Source organism: Nanorana parkeri, unplaced genomic scaffold, assembly GCF_000935625.1.
Source record: "Nanorana parkeri isolate BGI_ZX_2015 unplaced genomic scaffold, ASM93562v1 scaffold208, whole genome shotgun sequence".
In the NCBI taxonomy this organism is placed as follows: Eukaryota; Metazoa; Chordata; class Amphibia; order Anura; family Dicroglossidae; genus Nanorana; species Nanorana parkeri.
Genome location: NW_017306476.1, coordinates 1,160,215 through 1,185,425, shown reverse-complemented (window position 1 = coordinate 1,185,425; position 25,211 = coordinate 1,160,215). Strand labels below are relative to the sequence as shown.

At 37.6% G+C, this 25,211-nt stretch overlaps 1 protein-coding gene across 1 annotated transcript in view; it reads left to right on the top strand.

The window, feature by feature from the left end:
- CDKAL1 (CDK5 regulatory subunit associated protein 1 like 1) overlaps positions 1 to 25,211 on the top strand; it is a 610,267-nt gene that overhangs the window by 392,598 nt on the left and 192,458 nt on the right. The window contains exon 11 of the mRNA XM_018555678.1: positions 16,486 to 16,666. Within this exon, the coding sequence (XP_018411180.1) occupies positions 16,486 to 16,666 (181 nt within the window). The remainder of the gene's footprint in view (positions 1 to 16,485; positions 16,667 to 25,211) is intronic.

Below are 25,211 nucleotides of genomic sequence, written 5' to 3'. Positions count from 1 at the left end.
ATATATAAAGCCCTCTGTGTTATCTTTAAATGAACACTGGTACTTGGAAGAATTTTACTTGTATATTCAGGTGAAATATGCTTACTATATCAGTAGCTTCTTCATCCATTGTAAATGTACCTATACATTAGAGGTTGTATCCAGCTCTGTGAGTGGGATACATACATTTATAAAATGAGCTGCATGTTTTTTTTTAGATCTCTGATGGAAGGGATACATGCCAATACAACATATTTTAGGTCTCTACTGTGGTTGGCCATGTATAAAACTGGTAATAGACAAAGGGTGATGGCTGGACAATATATTTTCTCATTTGAAATGTCATTACACTATTGCAAATTGGTAATGACCAATTACAATGAGATTTCATTTGTTAAACACCAGAGAGAAACATGACAGGTTTATGTTAAACTGGGCAAGCTTTCAAATTGCCCCAGTGTAGCAATCCTTACATGGAAAAATAGGCACAAGTGCAAATTAAAATGGGTCCTGCTAAAAGTAACTAACATAAAAATGTAGACACGAAACAAACAAGATGAATGATTAGAGGGAAGGCAAAAGGTTAAGGCCAAAGCCATGTGAAAAGTAGGTGTTTCATCTTTTGCTTTTGTCCTGGTTTTAGGCCTCTCCAACTTTTAACCAGGCATTGGTATGAAATAGCACACATAATGACGCCATTCCCTTTTTGTTAGGAAAAGGAAGTGATCATCCATCAGCCACATAATCTTTTCACAATGTTTTAAAACCTATCCTAGGAATAATAACTTGCAGGTCCAGTGCCTGTGCTTACCTTTGATCGTTCTAAAGTCTTCCCCAACATTATCAAATTATGTTAAGCAATCAAATCAGGGCCATCACTTTAAACAAGCTTGCTCCCTTCAAGTGGTTTCATCAACACATTCAGCAATGAAAACCCGGGACTCCAGATACACATACTATGCATAACTATGAAGAAAAAAAACTTACATAGACTTCAACTTTTTAATTTTGTCAGACTGGTGAAAGATTGTTAAAGGCCTGAATGTCCCATGCCCCCTCAACACAGATGCTGTTTTTGACATTAATTTAGCAACTTAAACCACTTACTCGGAACCAAAGTCCAATTGTTCCACGGGTACAACCCTTCATAGTATTTTAAAATTGTGGTGCATTTTATTAGATGTAATTAACTATATATATATGGAAATATGTCTTAGAGGTAAGTAGGTTGGAATCAAAAGTTTACAGAAGGTATGCTGGTAAAGGCTTTATGAACAGTTTCCATTTACTATTGTTAATTAAAATACACAGTTTTTCTAGTATAGTTCCCTAGTTTGCTGTGAACATTGTGTGTGTTTTTTATTTTTTTTAGCAGAAGCAAGATTCCTAAAAGCAGGTGAAGTGGTTGTGTCATTGTTCTCCTCACAGGTAGTGCTAATGCACTGCTTCTTTTGCAGACTACAAGTATGTGTTTATTAGCAGTGAGGAAGCTGTATGAAATATTAGTGTGCACTCATGAGAGCAGAATATATTGTAATTTTACAAAGTAATGCCAGGGGACTTTGGGAAACGTGGAAGGTGTTAATGAATTACATTTTACCTCCTAGTGCCTCTTCATTTAGCTGCTTCATTGAATGTGGATTTTGTTAAAACTGTTTACCAAAGAAAATATGTGCTGTAATTACAGCTACATGGAGTGAGCAAAACTATGCCAGGTTTCACAATGGATATAGACATCCCAAATGCTATTGTTTTTACTGAATCATGCAGATATCAGCAGCTCCCCTTTGAGACCAAGTTGTATTTTTAGGTCATAAAGACAGACTGGATCAGCAAGCAGATGTTGAATGTAAATTGGTTGACCAACAGCTTTTAAATATGCTAAAACATTAAAGCAAACCCAGCTTTGTGTTGTGCAGTATTTCTGCCAACTCTTAGAGACCCATATAACTATCAACATAAGATTTCCAAAAAACAATGCTGCGTACTAATTTCTTGTAATACTGTTTTGGATTACTATGTTGTAATACAATTCTCTTGTGGCATATTGCCTAACCCCTTTGCGACAAGGTGTGCTTATGAAATTGTTACTAAAAAAGACTCTGATGACTTTCTTTTTCTTTTTTTTTTTTTATGGCTGCAAGGTGCTTATTCACAGTACAGCAATCATTTTCTTACTTGTTGACTGTAAGATACAGAGGTAGAGAGATCGCTTTGATATTTAAAGTGGACCTAGCATCAAATATAGGTTTTTGTGTTACATACTCTCCCCAACAGTATTTGTCCCTTTCTTGGTGTACATCATCTAATTCTTTTTCCTGCCACACCTCTCATATCACCACAAGCAGTAACAAGGCAAAACATGTATATATGTATATAAAACAGGCAACATAGCCATAGCAAGCGCCAACTCATCATAATTTGTTAAAGCTATATAACATTGTAGTTATGTAATTTAAAAGATATGTAATATACAATCATACACAACCTGAATCAAGAATACAACCATTGAAAGCTGAAAGCATATCATCAACAAATAATCAGCTTGTAGCAAACCACAATCATTTAGTCATGCCGCTACCACTGTTGTCACAACAACATTTTGAAAAGAAAGTACATAGGCAAAACCAAGTCACACAGAATAGGCCAGAAAAAGTGATTTAGGCACAAAAAGCCTGTGTTACACAATCCCTGGTTACCAAGAGTTGCCGCGCGGGTCAAGCAGGAAATGTAATAGACCCATCCCTACATGTATTCCCCGGCTGCTAGGCAATAGACCAGCACTAACCGCGACCAACAAACAAATTAAATGAATAACAAATTTCCCATAAAATGCAGGGTACAATTAGAATCGTTTCAAGTACAAAAAAGGGTAAACGTGCCCGGCGTACAATCTGGGACCCAGTACACTGTGCTAATCTGTACCTGTATGTGTCAAAAGTGTGGAGCAGCTCAGAAAATGATTGGCTAGCTAGGGAGTTCATGCAAACCTGTAGACTCAACAGTCTGAACATCAAATATCCACTTGCATGGCCATTGAAGGAGTAATTGTTGATCACCACCCCTCAGTCACACATCCTCTCCCCCCCCATTCTTGATTGAGTGTAAGGGGTTGTGACATTGTAGAACATTTCTTTAGTTTGCTTAGATTTGTTAGTTGCAAAGGCTTTCCTAATCACAGATTTATGATTTCAAAACCGTTCTGTGAACATTGTAGAATTATCCAAATGGGCAACAGAGTAAACAAATAAACTCCCAACATCCAAATTTTGGTTGTGGTAACCATGTTGTGCCCGGAGTGGGACGTGTAAATTCTGCGCACGCCAGCAAGCCATGTAGTCTGCGTCCACAGCAGTATCCAATAGTCAGAGAGTTTGTGTTAGCAAAAACTGGACACTGGTTGCTAGCAGACACTGGACAACGAGATGTAACTGACCATTTGATGGCCAGCTGGCTGTTTATATTTATAACCGGTATTTATATAGCGCCGGCAATTTACACAGCACTTTACATAGTTGCATATTCACATCAGTCCCTGCCCTTCAAGAGCTTACAATCTAATATTATAGACTCAAGAGACCTGGACGGAGGATCTTGTTCTGCCACTCCCTACATTGATGCCTCAGTTCTCCTGGTGCAATCTCTGGACCAAATAAAACAAGGATAGCGAGAGAAACCTTTATGGTGGCAAGTGGGCAGTCCTGGAGACTTGAGTGCAGAGGTCTGACAATTGAATTTGTAGCACACCAATGGATGACTCAATTTCACACTATCCAAAACTGAAACTTGCTGTTGAGAAAGAATGCAGTGGTGGTAAAAAAAAATGTCCTGTCAACATTGCCCTTATTATGAAATTGTTGATACACTGTTGCTGTGTATTGTGTCAAGAATTTAGAAGTCCTAGGCAGCCTTCAATTATGAAATCCCGTCATTCAAACTAGGGAACCTGGTGGTGTGCAAAACGTGTGACCAAAGAGTCATGATAGCCTAACCCCTAAAACTGGTATAACAAGCAGCCTCTAAAAAAATTGCTTTAAACCATGATATATAAAAATAATGCTCAAAACAACTATTGATCCTGTGCCTGAAAAAGTTCAAATAATAAACATTTTGTAATAAACACTTGCATGTTATTGTTACCTCATTGTCATACTATACATGAAACAAGGCATGCCTGCATCATCACAGTACAGTACTGCTTGCATAATTATAACAATACTAATAGAAACGATTAGGAACGCACTGATATAATTCTTTCAAGGTACAAGTACCAATATTTTTCCTCAAGTACTCACCGATATCAATTATCAATACTTTTTAGTGTAATGTGACATTTTGTTCTACAACAATACAGCCTACTGATTTTAGGACAGTGGTGGAGCAATAAGGCCCGGTCCCAGCTGCAAATGCTGTGCCCCTGGTAGTTCTGCCACTGACCCCAAGCTGTAGAGGAACTACATAGCCCATCAATACATTATACAGCAATGTAGACTACCACCATTTATAGAGCACTACAAATCCCAGCAGTGCAATATACAGCAATGCAGAATAATATGAAGCTACATACTCGTGTTGCTCACCAGGGCTTTGCAGTATCTCAGGAGACCGTGCGGGATCGGGTCAGGGCTATGTGGCCTCTCTGAAGGCTTTTCGGGGTCTGACCAGGGCTGTGTGCGGTCTCACCAGGGCTGTGTGCGTTCTCACCAGACCGACACTAGTATTGATGCATCCCTAATAATACAATGTGCAAATATGAATGTCTATTCTCATAAACAAAAAAGATAACATATTGTAGCGCTAGAAGAGTTACCAAAGTGTTTTAGAACTTAAACAAGCTGCTGTAATGCATTTTATTGCATAAAAATGCAGAATCTCATCCATCCCACTTTGGTTAGTTCATGTCAACGCATCAAAGCTTTAAAAGAAAAAATGCATCTAGCATTTTGCGTCATGTCGCATATTAAGCTGATCCATGTATTTTTAAATTTTTTTTGTGCATTTACATCATATAAAATGTCTATTCTAAATATGTCTCCCTCATTTTCCGAAAGCAAGCCTGTGGTTGCCCATTGAGTGCATTCATGGCAACATATACTTACCTTTCCTTTCCTTACCACTCTATTCATTTCTGTGTGTCTGGGTGAGCATGTGCCTCACATGTGCCATCATTGTGCTGATTAGCACTGTTACAGAAGAGATCTGTGTGAGCTAGCACTCCAGGGACTTGGAGCTTAACACAGAGCTGGTGCAGCTGAACAGAGTGGCAGAAGTTTGATACAAGGTCTGCATCAAGGTGGACTTTTTTTGCCTGGCATGACATGTACTGTGCCATTAACAAAAACTTGCCTCTAAAATGCTTATGTGTGAAGGGGCCCTTATGCTTTTTTTAATTATACATTTCAGTCAAAGTAAAGCCCCATTTCACCTTCAGGTCCAATTATCAGGGAATACCTGCACAGATCCCCTGCATGCACCTCTTTGAGGGGAAACTTTAGAGTGCCTATCCCATAGCAGGGAATATCCAGGCCTAGTGTCCCCTTATTTTAATATCACAATGCCTTTTTATTGATCAGATTTTGCAGCTGCATACTATTAATCAGCACCTACCCTATTTATAACATATAAGACACATTTTCTTAGAAAACTGCCCTTCATTTCGTGCTTTCAAGTGTATAGTAAATAATATATATATATTTTGTATTATAAAATAAAACAAATTACAGCTTGAACAGGAATTAAATAAAGTCTCATAATACATATGGAGGCACAACGGAGCAAATACATATACATATATTCTGATAACTAGAAAAATTAAAATCAAGACAAATAAATGCCTAGGCCTATAATTCCTTGTGAAGAAGGGAAAGCAAAAGAAGCATGAAGGAAAGAGAAAGAATGAAGCAAAGGGAAAATATAGAGGAAAGACCAAGTAGATAGGAGAATGAAGGGAAGGGAAGAAAGGGAGAAAAAGTTAAATGAAAGGGAGAAGCTGGAAAGAGACAGGAAGAGAGAAGACAATAAAGATATAGAGGAAGATGGATAGGAATCTAAATCTAGTTCTGGATTGTTCAAGAACAAAAGAACGCAATAATACATAAAAAAACATTAACTCCAGGGATCTACACATTATTATTATTAGAAAAAGATCCATACGCTCCATCTTTGTAAGAATAAATGTTGATCATTTAGTCTAAATGATGATAATCGCTCATATGTGCATTGTTTAGCGATGTTGTTCCATCCTGGATGTACGGAACATCAGAAGATTTCCAATATTTAGCTATAAGGAGCCTGGCTGTGCTTTTTTTGAGTAGAGAGATCTTTATCTATACCAATACTCAATAATGCCAATTGAGAGTTTGGGGAGATTAGATGGGCAGAAAAAAGAAGCCAACGAAAAACAGAATGCCACACGCTTGTCAGACTTTTGCACGTCCCAAAAATATGTAAAATATGGCCAGTTTGACCACAGTTATGCCAACATAATGGGGAAGAAAAAGGGAATATTTTGGACAAAGAGGAGTAAGCTACCATCTCGAAAGGATCTTTTGTGAGACTTACCAATGATCTATGGAATGATACGTGTTGGCTCTTGACGCTCAATCCCATTGCTGTGATGTGAAAGAAACTGAAAGGTCAGCCTCATAAAAATATATTCTTAACGTGAAATAGGCAACCTGCCATTCTCCAAAATGTGGCTGCCTTAGGCTCCAGGCTATGTATCCTTTTAAATATGGGGCTGATGTCTGGGTTTTATGTTCATGGCACATTTTATAAATTGCAAGCTTCTAAAGTGAGCATGTGATTTTCCCCTTTACTAGAAAAGGGTAATTGGTGAATTATTCTGGAATTGCCATTATAGACTCCTGCTTAACTGTACGGTCAAATACAGCTTTAATATTCCCCCTATGGTAGAGGAAGAAAACATAGCAAGCAGTTCATTAATTTATAACTTAGAAAAGGAACATGTTGTAGGTGCAATTCACTTTAACTGAATAAAACAAAGTCCCTAGGTAGCACTGAATTTAAAATATGAATAAAAGTAGAGTTCTTAGTTGCATACAATTGTGAATATATTGGACCCACGCACCACTAGTAAGGTGCCTGTGTAAATGTGTCAGGGAATGCAGTTGATCTTGCCATTTGTGTGCATTTTTCTGCCTAAGCACAGGTTAACAAATGTGACAGATCTATTTAAATGCTTGCTGTTATTTAATGTTCTTGCTGCTGCAAAGCCAGTTAATTCTAGAAGTGCAGAACATAATCAATCCTGGGCAAATCTAATTACTGTTATAAACTCAACCTTGCCTCTGAAGAGAACTTATACATATTTCTGGTTCTCAAATATGTTTTTTTACCCAAGATTAAGTGCAACAGATACACATTTCATTGAATCTCGTAGCTTCCATAAACTTGTTGCTATAGGAACAGACACTTAATATAAGTCTGTGTTGTCTGTATAGTCTATATTAAAGCCTTTTCACTGTTGCCAGTAGCATTATAAAAGTAGTTTAGATAACCAGTAAATAACAATATTGTCATGCTTAATGATTTTTTGTTTTCTCCTCAGTGGTGGCACATTATGCATCTTGTTAATAATATCCCCAGAATCATATTTTATTTCCAGAATGTTTTTCTGTATCAGTGGAATTTCTGGCAGTTGATGTCAGTAGTTCAGTACTTGTTTATTCTTTTTACATTCATATCCTGGATGCTGTGATTTTATTTATTAGCACTACAATAGAACCTGAATACATTTACAGACTAGACTAATAAATTGCATCCTTGCTCCACTGGTTCCTCTCATCTTCTGCTCTCATCAGTTTCCTGAATATAGATTATTGTACAGAATGTCATCAAAACGGCTCACGTTGAGAAGTTTCGGAAATGTTAATAGGGTTTTTAAAATATACACTAAGTTTTTTTTTTCCTTACAATGTAAATGCCATGTAATATGGGTGACAATCATTCTGTTTTCTGCTCGTTTTTATCCTATTATTAATGTCTACATTGAAGACTGCCAGTTTCTAAATTTCATTGTTGTCCATATCCACTTAAAAACAGTGAAGTATCATCTAGGCTGTTGTGCCTATCAGAAATCTATTATAGGCTTAAATATGAGGTTATTGTCAGGACAAATAGGCACTACATTATAGATTGATAAATAATAGACAGTGATGTATTTTTGTTTGTGGGGTGTGTCAAGCCTAGGTACTTGAATACAACTTTATCAGTGAGTGTCAATAAAATACCCAGAGTGAATAGGGAGTATACAAGGACCATAGCAGATGCAGAATTGTTACCTTGCCCTACCTTTCTACCCTACAACATAGTGCATGTCATTGTATTGCTCATGCTACTTGCAGTTTACGCTTTGACTACTTCACCAATTCTCATCAATTTTACTCCCTTTTTCCACTTTTATTGTCTGTTAGGATCTGAGCTCACTGAGCTGTGAAAACGGGTACTAAGGAAAGAAACAGCTAACTGGCCATACTGTTAATCTATGTGATTTTCTCGACTCAAATCCTTGAAACCGCAAAGTAGAAGTGACAGAATGGATGTTTTCTGATATTTTTCACCTAAAATATAGGTGAGCTACACTGGCTTAAGAAACTTTGGCATTAGTCACACTTAAAGGAGTGTCCGATGCCTTCTCCCTTAGCTGCATTCTATGGTTCCATCTAGCTGCCCCTCCTTCACTACTGTCTTGTAGTGACGAAGAGGCTGGCAGACGGAACAACAGAGCATACGAGGCGACCAGGCATCTGACATACCTAGAAGTTTGTTAGATGCTGAAGTTGATTCAGCTGGAGTAGCTCTTACAGACAGCAAAAGTGTCACTTGCTGCCCACACAGGGCTGTAGCTACCATGGGGCGAGTGAGGCCCTTGCCTCAGGAGCAGCTGAGAGGGGGCACAGCCAGGGACGGCCTGGCTGCGGCCTGTTGCCATGGCGAGCTGCTCTCCCCGACTGTATAGGCAGAGGACTCCGTGTCCGTAATCTCTTTTTACACACACACACACACACACACACACACACACACACACCAGAAACTAAAAATGTTTTCATTAGTTTCGTCAAACAAAACAAATTTTTATGCTATTTTGGATTTGGCCACCAGCATGCGGGGCACATGACATCACACAAGCCTGTTGGGGGGCACAATTTTCTGTTGTTGCCTCGGGTGCAAAAGGAGCTAGCTTCGGTTCTGTGCCCACAGATAAGGTTTATACTCTCTTTATTTTGCAAGGGGCTTTAATTGTTTCCTGTAGCTGATCTTTTCTCTAGGATTGACTTACATTGCCTCATTTTGTACTCGGTCTCTGTATGTTAATGAACATCTTGATGGAGGAACAGGGCTTTGCTTTTTCATGTCATACACACCTTCTAATGACTGGTGAACTAATTAAGAATGGTAAACTGATGAATGTTGGGATTAGTGATCAGTATGAACCAGCCACAGATTTAAAGGACAACAGCAGCAACACAGAAGGGAGGAGGCATCTGTAGACAGCAGAGGAGGAGGAAGTGCAGATTAAAATAACAAATTAAGTTGGAGTAGGACCCCCTTGCTCTGCAGTTCCTAATGTACAGCCTCTTTTTCTGCAGGCTGTTAGAAGAACAATGAGCAGCACATCACAGTGCAGTGCTCAGGAAGACTTTCCATCACAGTCATCAGAGGAAAGATTGGGTGGCATATGCCTTAGATAATACATGTTAAACTTAGATGAAACGGAGCCATATTGAGTGAAAAAAATTTCAAGGTGCCATATTTTCTCCCCTGAAAGTCATGTCTACTTCCAGAAAAATATTTAAACAATGTAGCAATTAACATTGTAGTAACAAATGCACATTACAACATTTTATTCTAGAGAAATGGGGCCTTAAAACATGTCCTGAAATTTTCTGCTCCAAATTATGTAAGAAAGTATAACTGGAGAACAGCTGGGGCCTCATTTAACCCCTTAGTTACAATGCTTTAGAAAAAATTTTTGTTCCTGGGGACCGAAGCAATTTTGCCGTTTTTGCTATGTGCTTGTTTAACCATAATTTGCATCTTCCTCATTCATTGCACCTACACATATTATATATCTTTTTTTAAGGACAACATGTGCTTTAATTTGATGTGACATTCTTATTTTTTATGTTTAAAAAAAATGGATAGAAAAAAAACGGAAAACACATTTTTCATAATTTTGGCAATAGCATTGTGTAATTTAGCTAACAAAGTAATTCATAATAAATTATTTTATTTGTCCTGATTTATGGGGTATATCATGTCTGGAATTTCAGTTTATTTTGGGAGTTATAAGTCACAAAATACAAAGAGTGAAATGCAATTTTAGTGTGGGACAGTTTTAGAATGTTTGTTTCCCATCTTTAAAGCCTTCTTGCCTCTTAATTTTCTTATCTTTTTTTTTAATGAAACATATTTTTCCCCCTTTTTTTCCCTTTTTACAAATGTTAAAAACGTAAAAAATAAACGGTTATTTTATTTATTTTTTAAACTAGTGGTGGTGGGGGGGACCAAAAGGTTACTTTTCAATTTGCATAGGCTTTGGATACTAGGTTTTCTGAGGAGACAGTGTATTCTCCTCAGATATATTTTATCACTTTTCTAGTACACTCATCCAGATTGCAGCTCCACAACAGTGAGCTACAAGTCAGCTCAGTGGCTGCCACAACACTGTGATCATTGTGATTTATAATCCTGTCATCAATCCAGAAGGGGGTAATTGTGCAGCATATCTAAAAAATAATAATAGAGTAAACGCCCAGTTATCCAGCACCCACAGGGATCGGTTGGTGCTGGATAACTGTAGTGTCTGGTTGCTTGAGAGATAATAGTAACCATAAGGCAACCACCACTCCCCCACATGTGCAGTACCCCAACCCCCCTTCCCCAACATCCCCGTTCTGCTGTTAGCTAGCTCCTGCAGCCGGGAGCAATAGCCAGACTGCTATTGACTATTTCAAATTGCAATATCAGGATGGCTATTAAAACTCCATCCACTAAGCAGAAGAGCGTCCCTGAGAGAGAGAGTTTTCTCTCAGGGCCAATCATTTGCTCAGTTGGCCATGTTTCAATAGCCAGTCTCCTATTTCAATTTGAAATAGCCAATTGCAGTCTGGCTATTGAAACGCTGCCCACTGAGCAAAGGAGCAGACCTGAGATAGAAATTGTTTTTTCTCAGGTCTGCCCCTCTGCTCAGTGGGTGGGCTTTCAATAGCCAGCCTGCTATTGCAATTTGAAGTAGCCAATAGCAGGCTGGCTATTGAAACCTCACCCACTGAGCAGTGGGGCAGACCTGAGAGAGAAAGTTCTCCAAAGCCAGCCTGCTTTTGGGTATTGCAACCTAAAATAGCTATTAGCTGGCTATTTCTCCCCATTGTTTAGATTCTGCTGCCAACCACAGGATCTAGCCACCGACTGGCAGCAAGATGTACACAAATAATTTTGTTGGCAACAGATCTCTGCTTCATCATCTTCTTTGGGGGTCCCCAGGGAACATTAGGGGTCTTAGAGACCCCTAATTTCTTCATAAAGAGAACCTGTCAGTGTGCCTGTGCTATCACATAGGGGGATTGGTATCCCCCTATGTAATGGCAATAATATTAAGTGTAAAAAAAGTAAGAAAAAATAAAAGTCACATATAAAGACATGTGAAAAAAAAACTAAATTATTGTAAAAACTAAATAGACATGTAAAAAAATAAAAATCCCCCACCCCCACGTATATGCATATAATAAATGTAAATACGTGTTGGGTAAGCCAACGCGCAAAAGCGACAATTGTGGTACACATGTTACATATCGCCGCGAACGTTGGAGTGAGAGCAATAATGTTAGGGCCATGAATCACTGATAATACTAAACTGAAGAGCGGTAAAAGCTTGTAAAGCGTCGCCAATTTTGGGTATTGTCGTATTTTGACATTTTGCGGGCGCGCACAATTTTAAGGCTTGGCATGGTTGGTGTCTATTTACCCGACATGACCCAGTCTTTTATATTTTAACAAAAAATTGGGTATTTTGTTTTTTTTTTCAAAATGTACAGTCATTTTTCCATAACAAAATAAAAACCCCAGCGGTGATTAAATACCACCAAAAGAAAGCTTTATCTGTCTGCAAAAAATGGTATAAAATTAATTTCCGTACAGCGCTGTATGACAAAATAAATGTCAGTCAAAATACTGCAGCGCTGAATACTGAAAAATGGCTTGGACAGGAAGAGGGGGTATAACACCGCCGGTCATCAAGTGGTTAAATACACTTTAGCCCCATTTGCTGCCAGACCAATATTTTTTTTTTTCACGCACATGTTAAAGTGTTCATTTTTGACCTAAAGAGCTTCTTGAAACCCTCAAAATTGTATGTTTTCCAAAAGCCGAGAACCTGTAGAATAGCAGGACTGTCGTTGCACATTTTAATGTCATACAATTTTAACACAAATGTTTATCAGACCTATATTTTCAATAAAAAAATGCACTGAAAGTATCAACACAAACACAATATAATGCAAATTTTTGTGCGAAATATAAAAGACGAGCATTTTTTGAGTAAGTAGAAACCAAATAGGTCAAGTCTTAAAATCCCATGCACCCTTACAGTTAGAAAAGGTAGTTAACAAGTATAATGGAAACCTGGACTTTCATTTTTGAAATTCCGAATTATAATAATAAAAACCAATATAGAATCACTTTGTTGTGTACAAACATTGTTTAAAAGTGATGGAAATGATGTAACATATCAGTAACATATCAATATATAACCATTCAAAAATAATCAAAATGAAATTGCCAAAAAAAATGTCTCTCTATATGAATACTATAAGAATACGTATACCAAAGCAAATTCAAAATGAAAGGCTTTAAGTAATATATGAAAAAGTGCCACAAGAGCATATTGATTCTTGTTTATGAAAACTTTCATCCTAATTACAATCATTTTAAAACAATGAAGGTGTATGCTATAAGACTGCAGTTCCGGTTGCGCTAAAATAACTGACCTTATGTATGAAAAAAGTATGTTAAATGTTTCTTTAAATGTTTGTTATCCCTGGTAACCATTTAGGTCTTCCCACTCAATTCCTGATATACTGTTTCTGGAGTTATATACTTTGTGGCTAACAAAGTTTAATTTTTGCCATCTGTTTGGTAAAGAAAGGGATCTTTTTTGAAACATTCTACCTTATTTGTCATCTGGGTTGTTTGATATGTTGGATCACAACCTTTTGTTTTCTAACATCTTTACAATGAAAAGGGGCAACAATCAAGTAACAAGGAGCAAACACTAGCAAATGCCAATGACACTGTTGATTGTCTTGTGTAATTACAATATATTATTGCTACCATTCCAACAAATGACTTGTACCTGATTGCCCTTTGCTTCTTCCAAATCTGCTCCATTGCTTCCATATTACTCTTGAGTTTTGTCAAAACTTCCTTGTGCATTTTTTCTTGACATTTTTATATCACGTTCTTGAAAGGATTACATGTGATACCTCTGATATATTCAGGACAAGCTTCTTTGGCATTTTTCATTCTGTTTTAATATGGTGGAACTATTACATCTGTAAAGAGATCATATGAAATCTTAAAAAAAAAGAGTCCCTTAAACATAAACCATTTCACACTGAGACAGTCGAGAGAAAAATTGAAACTAGATTAAAGCAGCAATTCATCTTTTGGTGCCATTAAATGCAAGACATGACAGCAGTGTTAATTACAAGCACAAGTAAAAGACCAGAGATATAAAATCATTACTGACTGCAGACAGCACCTGCACTTCCTGTACAGAGTGCCTGCTCTGGGCCCTGACTAAGTACCGGTGAGAATACCAATGAGAATATGTTGTGAACCCAATTATGTAATGATCTGATGACATGCTGTTAATTCTTGAAGCATGCACGTTCCTTAGCCAAGTGTATTATTTTAAAGGGAAGTCTGAGTGAACCTGCACTCAAAAAAAACTAGTTTGCCCCATTGTATTCCTTCCCCTTTCAGCCTGCCTGACTGGGTATATATTGTTTGGATCGTTAAGTAGGTCTTTATATTACATTTGGCAAAGCTAAAGAGGTCATGCAACAATTGTAAACTCAGATTCTAATGTGTATGGTAAGCTTCATACTAAACACAATATGTCTGTGCTCCTAATCCCTCTAACACAATGGCACATTGTTCTAACACTCACACCAATGATAGAGCATTAATTTACCCACTAAAACCGGTGACAGGGCATTATTTCACCCATCGTCATTAATAATGGAGCCTTATTTATTTCACTGACACCAAGGATGGGACACTTATTCCACCTCCTACCGACAGTTTTTTTTTTGTTTTTTGTTTTTTTTCTAACTCCCACTGACCACCTAAATTTTTTTTTTTACTACGACTCAGGGGCATTTGTTTTTACTTCAACTGATGTTCAGGCATTCTTTGTACTACTGACCATTTGTTTTTAATTTCCACTAACCACCGATGCTAGGGCATTATTTTAACTACCACTGGTCACCGTCTGGAAAATCACGTAAAACCCCTAAAACATTATATATTTTCAAAAGACGAGGCCCAGTTGAATAAAGAGAGGCAATTGCAATTCTTCATGTTGCACAATATTTGCCTGAACTGATTATCAAATCTATATTTTTTTAGTAAAATCACACAAAAAAGAATATTAGGCACACAAAATATAATCTCCATTTATTTTTACAGAGTAAACGATACAGTGTACAGTCAAGTCCAGTGGCTTGCAAAAGTATTCACCCCCTTTGCATTTTTCCTATTTATTTTGCATCACCACCTGGAATTAAAATGGATTTTGATTTGAATTACATGTAATAGACATACACAGGATAGTCCAAAATGTTGAGGTGAAATTAAGAAACAAACTTGTTTTAAACAAAATTATAAAAATTAAAAACAGGAAAGTGGTGCGTGCATATGTATTCACCCTGTTTGCTAAGAAAGCCCCTACATACGATCTGGTGCAACCAATAACCTTCGGAAGTCACATAGTTGTATAAAGACCACCCTGTCTGCAATCTAAGTGTCACATGATCTCAGTACACACACGTTCTAAAAGGACCAAGGATCTCTCCAAACAGCTCAGGGACACAGTTGTGGAGAAGTACAGATCATAATTGAGTTATAAAAAAATATCCGAAAGTTTGAACATCCCACGGAGCACCATTAAATCAATTTTTTAAAAATGGAAAGATTATGGCACAAAGAGAGGGCCGCCCACAAAAACTTACAGACCAGATAAAGAAGGCATTAATTAGAGAGTTAACACGGAGACCAAAGATAACTGTAAGGGGGAAACTCCACAGTGGAGATTGGAATATTTGTCCATAGGACCGCTTTAAGCCATGCACTCCACAGAGCTGGCCTTCATGGAAAAGTGGCCAGAGAGAAGCCAATGCTTACAGAAAAAATAAGCAAACCTGTTTGATGTTCACCAAAAGGCATGTGTGAGACTCCCCAAACATATTGAAGAATGTACTCTGGTCAGATGAGACTAAAATTGAGCTTATAGGCCTCCAAGCAAAACCCAAGACCTTTCATCACGCCAAGAACACCATCCCCACAGTGAAGCATGGTGTGGCAGCATCATGCTGTGGAGATGTTTTTCATCGGCAGGGACTGGCAAACTGGTCCGAATTGAAGGAATGATGAATGGCACTAAATACAAGGAAATTCTTGAGGGGAAACCTGTTTCAGTCTGCCATAGATTTGAGACTAACGGAGGTTCACGTCCAACAAGACAACGTCCCTAACCATGCTGCTAAAGCAACACTCGAGTGGTTTAAGGGGAAACATAAATGTCTTTGAATGGCCTAGTCAAAGCCCAGACCTCAATCCAACTGTGAATCTGTGACATGACTTAAAGATTGTGGTACACCAACGTAGGCCATCCAACTTGATGGAGCTGGAGTAGTTTTGCATTGAATAATGGCCAAAAATCACAGCCTATAGAGACATACCACCTGATTGACTTGCAGCTGTTATTGCTGCAAAAGGTGGCTCTACAAGGATTTTTGCATCTTCAAAGTGTAAATCTAATAATACAAACCACCAAAAAAATTAATTTTAATTCCAGGTGGTAATGCAACAAAATAGGAAAATTGCCAAGGGGGTAACACATTTTTGGGACATATCGGTGCATTGCATGGGCTTCCTAAAGGTAGCACACCTAAACCTTGTTCCCAATTGATTGTCTGCTCCTTATAAACGTATGCCACTATTGCTTCATTTATATATCTACTTATGTAAAACTATGCACAGTTTCCATATATTATGACTCCTGCTGTTTTAGATGTTCTGTAAAATTTTCCTGCAATGAAGTTAAAAAAAATTGGTAGTTTTCTTTACTCCCTTCCCGGTGGTGAAGGGGTTAATGTAACGATAATCTTAGGCCTCTGGGAAATTTGTTCTAGAATACTTGGTAGAATGTGAAGTCCCTAGACTATAGTTTAACATGCTTTTTTTCCATCTGTTTTGTAGAGTGCCCGGAATTACAATTGCTACGGACATCATCTGTGGCTTTCCTGGAGAGACGGATGAAGATTTTAAGGAGACGTTAAAGCTAGTTGAAGAATACCGATTCCCTAGCCTCTTCATTAATCAGTTTTACCCGCGCCCAGGGACCCCAGCTGCGAAAATGGTGCAGGTTCCAGCTCATGTGGTAAGCTTATTTTATCCCAGTTTAAAGGTGTGTAGCTTTTAAGGCATGTTCTGGAGGGTTGTTTAAGACAGTGCAGTGTCTGTTGACAGCTGTGGTGTTATAAGAGGGACAAGTGTATTGCCTAACCTGCAGTATGCTGGATTTTTAAGTACTTTCTTGCTATACTGTAAATACAGTAATGTGATGCATGCCTGCAACTTTTGCATTTACAACTTATTTTGCATGCACTTGCATGGAGAAAAGTAGAGGTATTGTCATTAGTGTCTTGCTTTTGAATGCTAGTTGCCTGACTGTGTCAGACTTCAATACTTTGTAGTCACAGACCCATACAAAGCATGCTGCAAATTTGCATCAGAAAAGTGCATCTCCATACCTGTTTCTAGTTAAAGACTCATACGGCACTAAAGACAGAGCCCATTTAACATGATAAATGGTGTCTGATGCATCACAATAAGGAGACACCCCACCATTAAATAAGGGATGTGCAGTACTGGCACTTATTTGTTTTTCCAAATTCTATTAGAAAATGTACCTTTTTAAGCAAGAGACCGGGTAACACTTTCACTATTTCATAGTGTGTGCACTATGGAACTGGGAGGATTTAGATTGGTTCCAGCAATGTGAAAATCATTGGAAGACAGGAAGATGCCATATTGTCCAGGGTAGCATATCTATGTATGCATGACCACTCTTATAGTAGTCAGGGCTGAGGGTAATATTTATAGATTATTATTATTATTATACAGAATTTATATAGCACCCCCAGTTTGTGCAGTGCTTTACAATATAAGGAAGGCATTACAATCACAATACAATTCAAGACAAGAGGGCCCTGCCCGTGAGATGCCCTATATATACAATGTTTTTGGTAGTCTGATCTAATCCAGGGAGAGATCATATGATACAGTGCTTGATGTAGTGGTACATCTTGTTTCTGTAACAAAATACAAGATATTCCTTGTGATATAAGTTGCTAATCATGATCAGGAACCACAGAGAACAGTTCTTGATTCAGTTCTAGCTGTAGTGTGGTACCAGAGATGAGCACTGTATACTTTCATTAGAAACAAGGAAATATGTGTAATGTCACAAACCTTTCCTGTTTGAAGTGATCACCTTGATTGACTGACTACTATTTAGATTCACTCTTGATAAATGTAACCTGCCAGAACCAGCCAAAACTTACCAGAACCCTACTTACATTGGCCAGGCAAGTTTCCTATTTACTGTTGGTGCCTGCCATATCCCCGTCTCTGGGTATCTTGTTAGCTACAGAGCAGACTTACACAGTAATTATACTAGCTTGAAACAAAGATTATGCAATTATCTTTGTAATCCGATATTTATTAAGCTTTTAGCTACATTTTATTATCTAGATATTTTGCTGTTGTCAGATGCAAGCTTTCACAACAGTCAGACTGTCTACATTTATGAATGAAACATCTTGTACTGTAAAATTACACAGCCAACCTCTTTGTACCATAGGATGGCCTGAGGCACAAACATACATTTTATTATGAGAGAATTTGTTGCTTGTACTGTGAAGCTGGCCATAGACACTAGAGGGCAGTTGGAGGTGCAGGCATTATCTGATCGACCTTTGGCATCTGGGGCAGCCTGATGGTGACTGCTCAGTGTTCTGGGTCATATGTATGCATTTGTATTGGATTGCTTCATGGTAAATGTAAGCTAAATAAAGATATACTTACATCTATAATATAAGTATAGTTGTCAAACAAGTCTAGGTGTATGACATAACAAGATATGCTTTAAAAATATATTTTTTTAAATTTAGAAATAATACATTTTCTAGAGAATAGAAAACTGGATTTAAATAGCTATTAGTCCTAAAGATCTTGTGTTAAAAAAAACATGGTTTTAATTTATATTTGACACAAAGAACCAAGTGCTCCTACCATGTGTTTGTTTTTGGCAATGCATGACAATAATCAGATAATTCTTACCCAATCGGATCCTCTGAAGTTTCCATCTTCACAACATCCTTAGTTCAGTATTTGTCAGGTGATCTCTTATCCTCTGAAGGTTTTTGATCTAAGGCCAGTCTGTAGAAAATAAGTGAGTGTTCAACATTTTCAATCCCTCTAGTTCTCCTGTGGTTCTCTGTGGCAATAGTTTCTACAGTTTTTTTGCAAATGTATTTGTTACATCTACAGCTAACACAAATCAGGATGAACAATACTCAATATATATTTAGGTTTCTTGTATATAAAAACTGTAAAACAAGCAATGTCTGAACAATGTCCCAGTGAACTTCCTTCATGCTATAACAGTTTTTTTCCACTTTGTTCTCTTCAGCATAATTAACTGCTTCTGGAGGATTAGATCCTTCAAAGTGTGCACAGACTCCATGTTCTATGGCATATAGTAAACCAAGAAAATAGTAAAAACTTGTATTAATTTCATGCTTTTCAAAAAACCAAATGTCAGATCCATCATTCTCTTTTATCTGTCATTTGCTGTCTAATTCCCTGCAGATTTTTTTTTTCTTTTCTTGAAGCCGGTCTAGTTCATGCTAATAGTTTATTTTATATTCACGTCCCCTCTAGATAGCTACTAATGGCAGTCCTCACAGTAGCTGGAATGTACAGACAACGGCATTTTCTTCCTCTGCATCAGACAATTATATGTCTCTGAGGGCAGACTTGCAGAGTTGCTTGTGGATTGTCCTCTTGCAGATAAAGTGTCTAGCTGGAAGATGCTACAAGTAAGGATACATGTAATAAACCAACAGTGCATCCAGTTATTATTTACATATTAAAACAATGTACACCACTTTAAGCTTTAATATGCTCATATATATACCCCTTCCCTTATTTTTTTTTCTCTGCGTTTTATGAGATAACAAGGTCTGGCTTGCAAACAGATAAACTATAATCCCTCCGGGTATTTGTTTCCTTTGTGGTTCTCTCTATCCTTGAACCAACAAAGGTGTGAGTCTGTTCTTAATCTTTTCATTAACTTCACGAAGGAGCAGTCTGCATATTTTTGCAGTATGATTAAAATCAAAGCCTGTACATGGGAATTCAATACATACAAATATGTATTGCTTATTGGTTAATTTATATTTGTAGGTTCTGCAGAGAGCTAGTTCTGCTTGTTTTTGTTGTCAAGGGACAAGAGATGAATGTTGGAGCATTCAAAATTTGATGCTATCTCAGGTGTCATGCCTCATCCATATTTAAATTTAAGCTAGTAAAATAACCTAACACAGATGTAATTTTTGGAGAAACAATCCTATCTATCTGTCTGTGAGATCTGTATGGCTTAACAGTTATACATCTGTGGAAGAATATACAAGTAAAATTAGGAGTGGCATGTAGGATTACTACTCCTCAGGATGCCAGTACTTTCACTTGTGAAGGTTATCTGTAGTCTTTCAATATTTATTTGTTTTATTATTTAGGTGAAAGCAATACCTTGTATAAAATGTGTGTTAACTTGTATATGAACAGTTTGCACTAGCATATCATATACATGAAACATTGTGCCAAAAGCCTAGGATACCACAGGGCACTCGGTTAAATGGCAAGTAGCAACACACACACACACACACACACACACACACACACACACACACACACACCATACCTATACTTGAACTGTTTTATGTTCAATCACATGCTAAGGATTTGTGCATATTACAAAAACAAATGTTATCACAAATACCATGATGCATATACAGAATAATGCCATGTTACCAAAGGGTGCCATATTACAAAATTGTGGGGATAAAGAATATGTCGCCAGCACACCAAAAGTCTTCATCCAGAAAACGCCTCAATTGACATTTCAGCACCATGTCAAACAAAAGAATGCACATTATTTTGTTTGACATGATGCTGAGACGTCAATAAAGACATTTTGTTGATGAAGGCTTTTGGTGTGCTGGTGACATATGTTTTATTCCCTGTATGTTGCCAATTGCAGAATCACTTCAACATCCAACTAGGCAACACCAGTCAGGAGAGCAGCAGGACATTCACTCAATGTTCCAAAATTGTGGCACATAACTGGATAGCAAAGAAGGTTTGTGCAACAGAGAGTCTTAATACAGTTTGTGTTGAAACCACACTTCTTACAGTAGTTGACCAATATTATAAGTCAGTGCTCGCAATGATAGCAACAGATGGTGCTATATGGGATCCAGATCAAGAAGGAAAAAGTCATCAGTGTTCCTGTGATATTTATTTTAGTCATTGTGAAAGCATCATCACAAAGATTGGAATCCTGTGGTAGCGGTTCTTGAAGTTGAAGTCAAAGCAAAATGAAAAACACATCATCGGGATGGTATTACTCTATGTAGTTAAGCTAATGTACCTCTCTGCCTTGCAGACCATTATACTTTGTGGGATATGGGATGTCCTGCTGTCTGGGTAAACCTAGTGTGGTAAGCCATCACTGTGGCATTGCCCATTAGAAGAACATGCATCCTTGTCTGTAAGGAACTATGACTTTTTGCAAAATACACACCCATGTCTCTACCCTCTGAGTTCCCCGTTCAAAACCCTTGCTGCCCAAAGGGTGTTCAGTAATGTTGTCCCACCAACACTGTTACATCAACTGACACTGAAAAACCCTGCTACATCCTGTCTTCATTCTACAATTGGGGATGGGGCTAGAAATCATGAGAGACACATTTTCAAAACTTTTGTTCAGAGGTAGTGAACATTCCTCACAAGTATCCCTTAAGAAAGCTTGGTTTGGCTTACCTGCAAGGATTTACCCATTTGGTATATGTAAAGATTTTTGAAAAGTCTTTTGAAAAAGTGGAGTTTGAAAATGCAGGCCCATATATAAAAGATCAGAATTTTTCTTTTTGCCATTTTGTTTCTAAATTGGAGAGACAATTATTTTGAGTTATAAAGCTGTTGTAGACAATTATTTCTAAAGATTTTCTCCATATTTCACCAAGGGTGGAAATTAACACAATACAAAGTATTTTTTCAGACAGACTTCCTCCTGGGTGGTGATTTTGTTTTGTCAGCTTTCACTTTTTATATTTATTCATCACGTCTGCATTTTGTTATCCAGGTCTAATTGGAAAGAAAAAACTGCATGAAACTTAGCAGTGAAAAGGAGCAAAGTAGATCATATGAACAACAAATGTTTTACTGATCTTTATGGGGAAAAAAGTTCCCCCCATTGTCTTTACTCTCCTAAATTGCCACTTATTTTTCTACATTGCTCACTCCTTCTTTGTAAGTGTCCTCAGCAGTGTGTTCTGTACACCACTATTTTATGGATTGAATTCATACTATGGTCCATCAAGCATGTCATCATACAAAGAAAGCAGAGACGAAACTAGACAACCACTAAATGGACATGCACTCAGGAGTTACCAGAGCAGATTGGCGGGATATTGCAGAATGTTGCTGCTATCTCTATGTTTATTAGGTTTTATCTATATAAATTGTGAGGCAGTTTTTTAACCTTATAGTGGGATATGTTTTCTTCTATTTGGTGCACGAAGAAATGATAAAGTTCTTTGTGGAACAGAAATAATGAATGTTACAGTAAAGATGGTAATACGCAATTAGGCTTCTAGAGCACAGACATAGATGATATTGTTGTAATGTGGAGAGATAATGAAACTGCACACACATTATTAAACTATTACTTTTCATCATTTTTTCTTCACAATTTGACAAGGATCTAATGAATCATATTGGAAAGCAAAATCAGATCAAATTTGCTTAAATAAAATCTCTTTAACCTTGAATGCTGTAAGGAGGCGTGCGGGGGATGTGAAAGTGGGGGAAAAAACAGGAGCCAATGCCCTGCTTTCCATAATCCCCTGATAAAACCTGTGTGTTGATTACACTGAGCCAGAGAATATTGCAGCAGAAACTGAAGAAAAGATCTATTAAATATGTTTTCCACAGCTTAATGCTGCTTTCTAGCCAGGGTGCCTGAGTAGAGTAACTGCCATACTGTACTTGTATGCAGTTATCCTATGGATCTAATGATATTTCAGTCAGGTGCAGTTTTTCATGCTGACATGGAAGCCACTGGTGACTGATTCTTTAACACATTTCTCAAAACAAAGATGTGCTACAGTAGTTACCAAAAGGGACCTCACTAAGAGGGGGAAAAAAACAACAACAAAAAAACTTATTTTATCTAAAAGTATACCAAAAAGGTCTTAATTGCATGCAGTAGCAACATGTATGGACGCTACACACATCTGTCAAGATGCCTATGCAAATGTGCTTATAATCTATGAAAACATCATCTCTGATGTGTTAATTCAAGTAGAACTTAAGTGAAAACATGTGTTTCTATTTTTCGATGGGGCATTGAAGGGTTAGAAGCACTGTCAAACGTTTACTGTTATCTTTATCACCATTGGAGAGACTCACTTTATGTAATGGTGACCTTTCTCACTGGGATGGATGGTGAGGGGAAATCCAAAATCTCATGGTTGTCATTGGAATGGGATAGGGGACTTATTTTCCTATTGGTAGAACTGTTTGACAGCTGTAGGCAGGATTTCCACCAATATCCTGTAACATCACTGGGACCCAGGATGACAGAGCTGCTAACCCATCTGTACTGTATCCAAAACAAAAAAGCAGATGCTACTAGGGGATAATTACTTGGGACCAAAAGACAAAGCCCAGTGTTCTATTAAGGGACCACACATTTGCAGGCCTTTAACAGCTTGGAGAAGGAACATGCTTGCTGAGTGGTCCTTGATGTTGGTGGTGCTTATGTAAATGCATGCATATGAGATCTCGGATTTTGTATGATTTCTAAAGCAGGTCTTTTGTTTCTCTTTTGATTTCTGGTGATATCAAAAACCAATTTGTGTTCAACTTTGTTTTTTGTTGTTTAAGTTATGTTTACAAGCAGTCCCCGGGTTACATACAAGATAGGGACTGTAGGTTTGTACTTAAGTTGAGTTTGTAAGCAAGTCGGAACAGGTAATTTTTTTAAGTGTAACTCCAGCCAAAAAAAAAACATATATAGCATAGGCATGCTATATATGGATAGCATATGGAAGGGTCACATTTGTTTTGTTGTCTGTTCCTGTTGTTCAGAAGATTATAATATAATTTTAAAAAATTGTATTTAAAATGACACACCAAAAAAAGGACACACCAAAGGACACACCAAAAACTGTTTTTTTTCTATTTTTAATTTTATTTTATAAACTTAATTTTTTTTGTTTGTATTTAACATTTTTATTTAACTTTTTTTACATTTGTTTTTGTCTTTTTAATTTTATTTTTTTAAACTTATTTTTTATTTTTTTATTTTAATGCTCTGAGCAACAGCCAGCCTGCTATTGGATATTTCATATTGCAATAGCCAATAGTAGGCTGGCTATTGCATCTGCCCACTGCCTGCTGTCAATCAGCAGAGGAGGGGCCTAAAGAAGACAGTTCTCTATCAGGTCCTCCCATGCTGATTGACAGCAGGCAGTGGGCGGGTGCAATAGCCAGCTTGCTATTAGCTATTGCATTTTACAATATCCAATAGCAGGCTGGGTATGGCTCCCAGCCTGCAGATAAAGAGGAGGCAGGGGGGCGGGGCAGAGGAGCCGCAGGGGGAGCGGAGGATCGGCCAGACCGGGGGAAGAGGGTTTGTTTTTAATGGGGGGGACCGGGTTTGTTTTTAATGTGATTGATTTGCCTTTTTCAGCCGCTTCCTGTCTATATGTTCTCACTCAAGGTGGCTGCAGATCATTGCTATAGACCGGCTCCCTTATAGTGACAACAGTGGACCATGCCTTCAATATGTGCATCTGCAGGGCCACTTGTAGTCTCCACCAGGAGTAAGAAGGTAACAACACAGGAGAGCAATTGGGAGACAGTACCTGATCAATTGATTGTAATGGGGCCCCTGGTGTAGTTTAATATATCTAAGAAAGGTGAAAACAGTTGGCTAAATATTTTTTTACAAATGACTAACAGTCCAACTCCAGGCATAACTTTTCTGCTCTGTGGACAAGGGTTAACATCTCCATCAGGTTTTAAATATGTCCTATACCCATCTTTCACTTACTTCCTGTGAACTTACTAAAGGGCTTCCAAGCCCCCAGGCTTTTTGTTGATCTGTGTCTTCACTTTCTTTTTGGTCATTGAGACAGGAAGTGAGGGTAAATCTTTAAAGCAGAAATAAATAAATAAAAAAATCTGACAAGTCATAACTCGTTCCCACTGTAACCCTAATAAAATGTGTTGGGCTTTAACCCTTCACAGATAAAATAAAATATCTGTGTACTAGATTATTGCCTATTTTGTACCCTTTATAGAATTTAACATATTACATTGATTTAAAACACATAATATTGGAGTAAGATGAAGCACATTCGCTTTCAGTTTGCATGGTCAGAAAGAGAAAGCTAAGTAACCACTAATTACTGGAGGTAGACATGTAAAAACTTTTCTTATGTAGCGTGTCAAATTAATCTGAAGATTAGGGACCCCAATTGTTTTGATTCATACTTTTGAATTAGGGTTGTATTTTCGTTTGCACCAACTGACCAGATGTTAAAAATTATATATACTATGTGTATGTA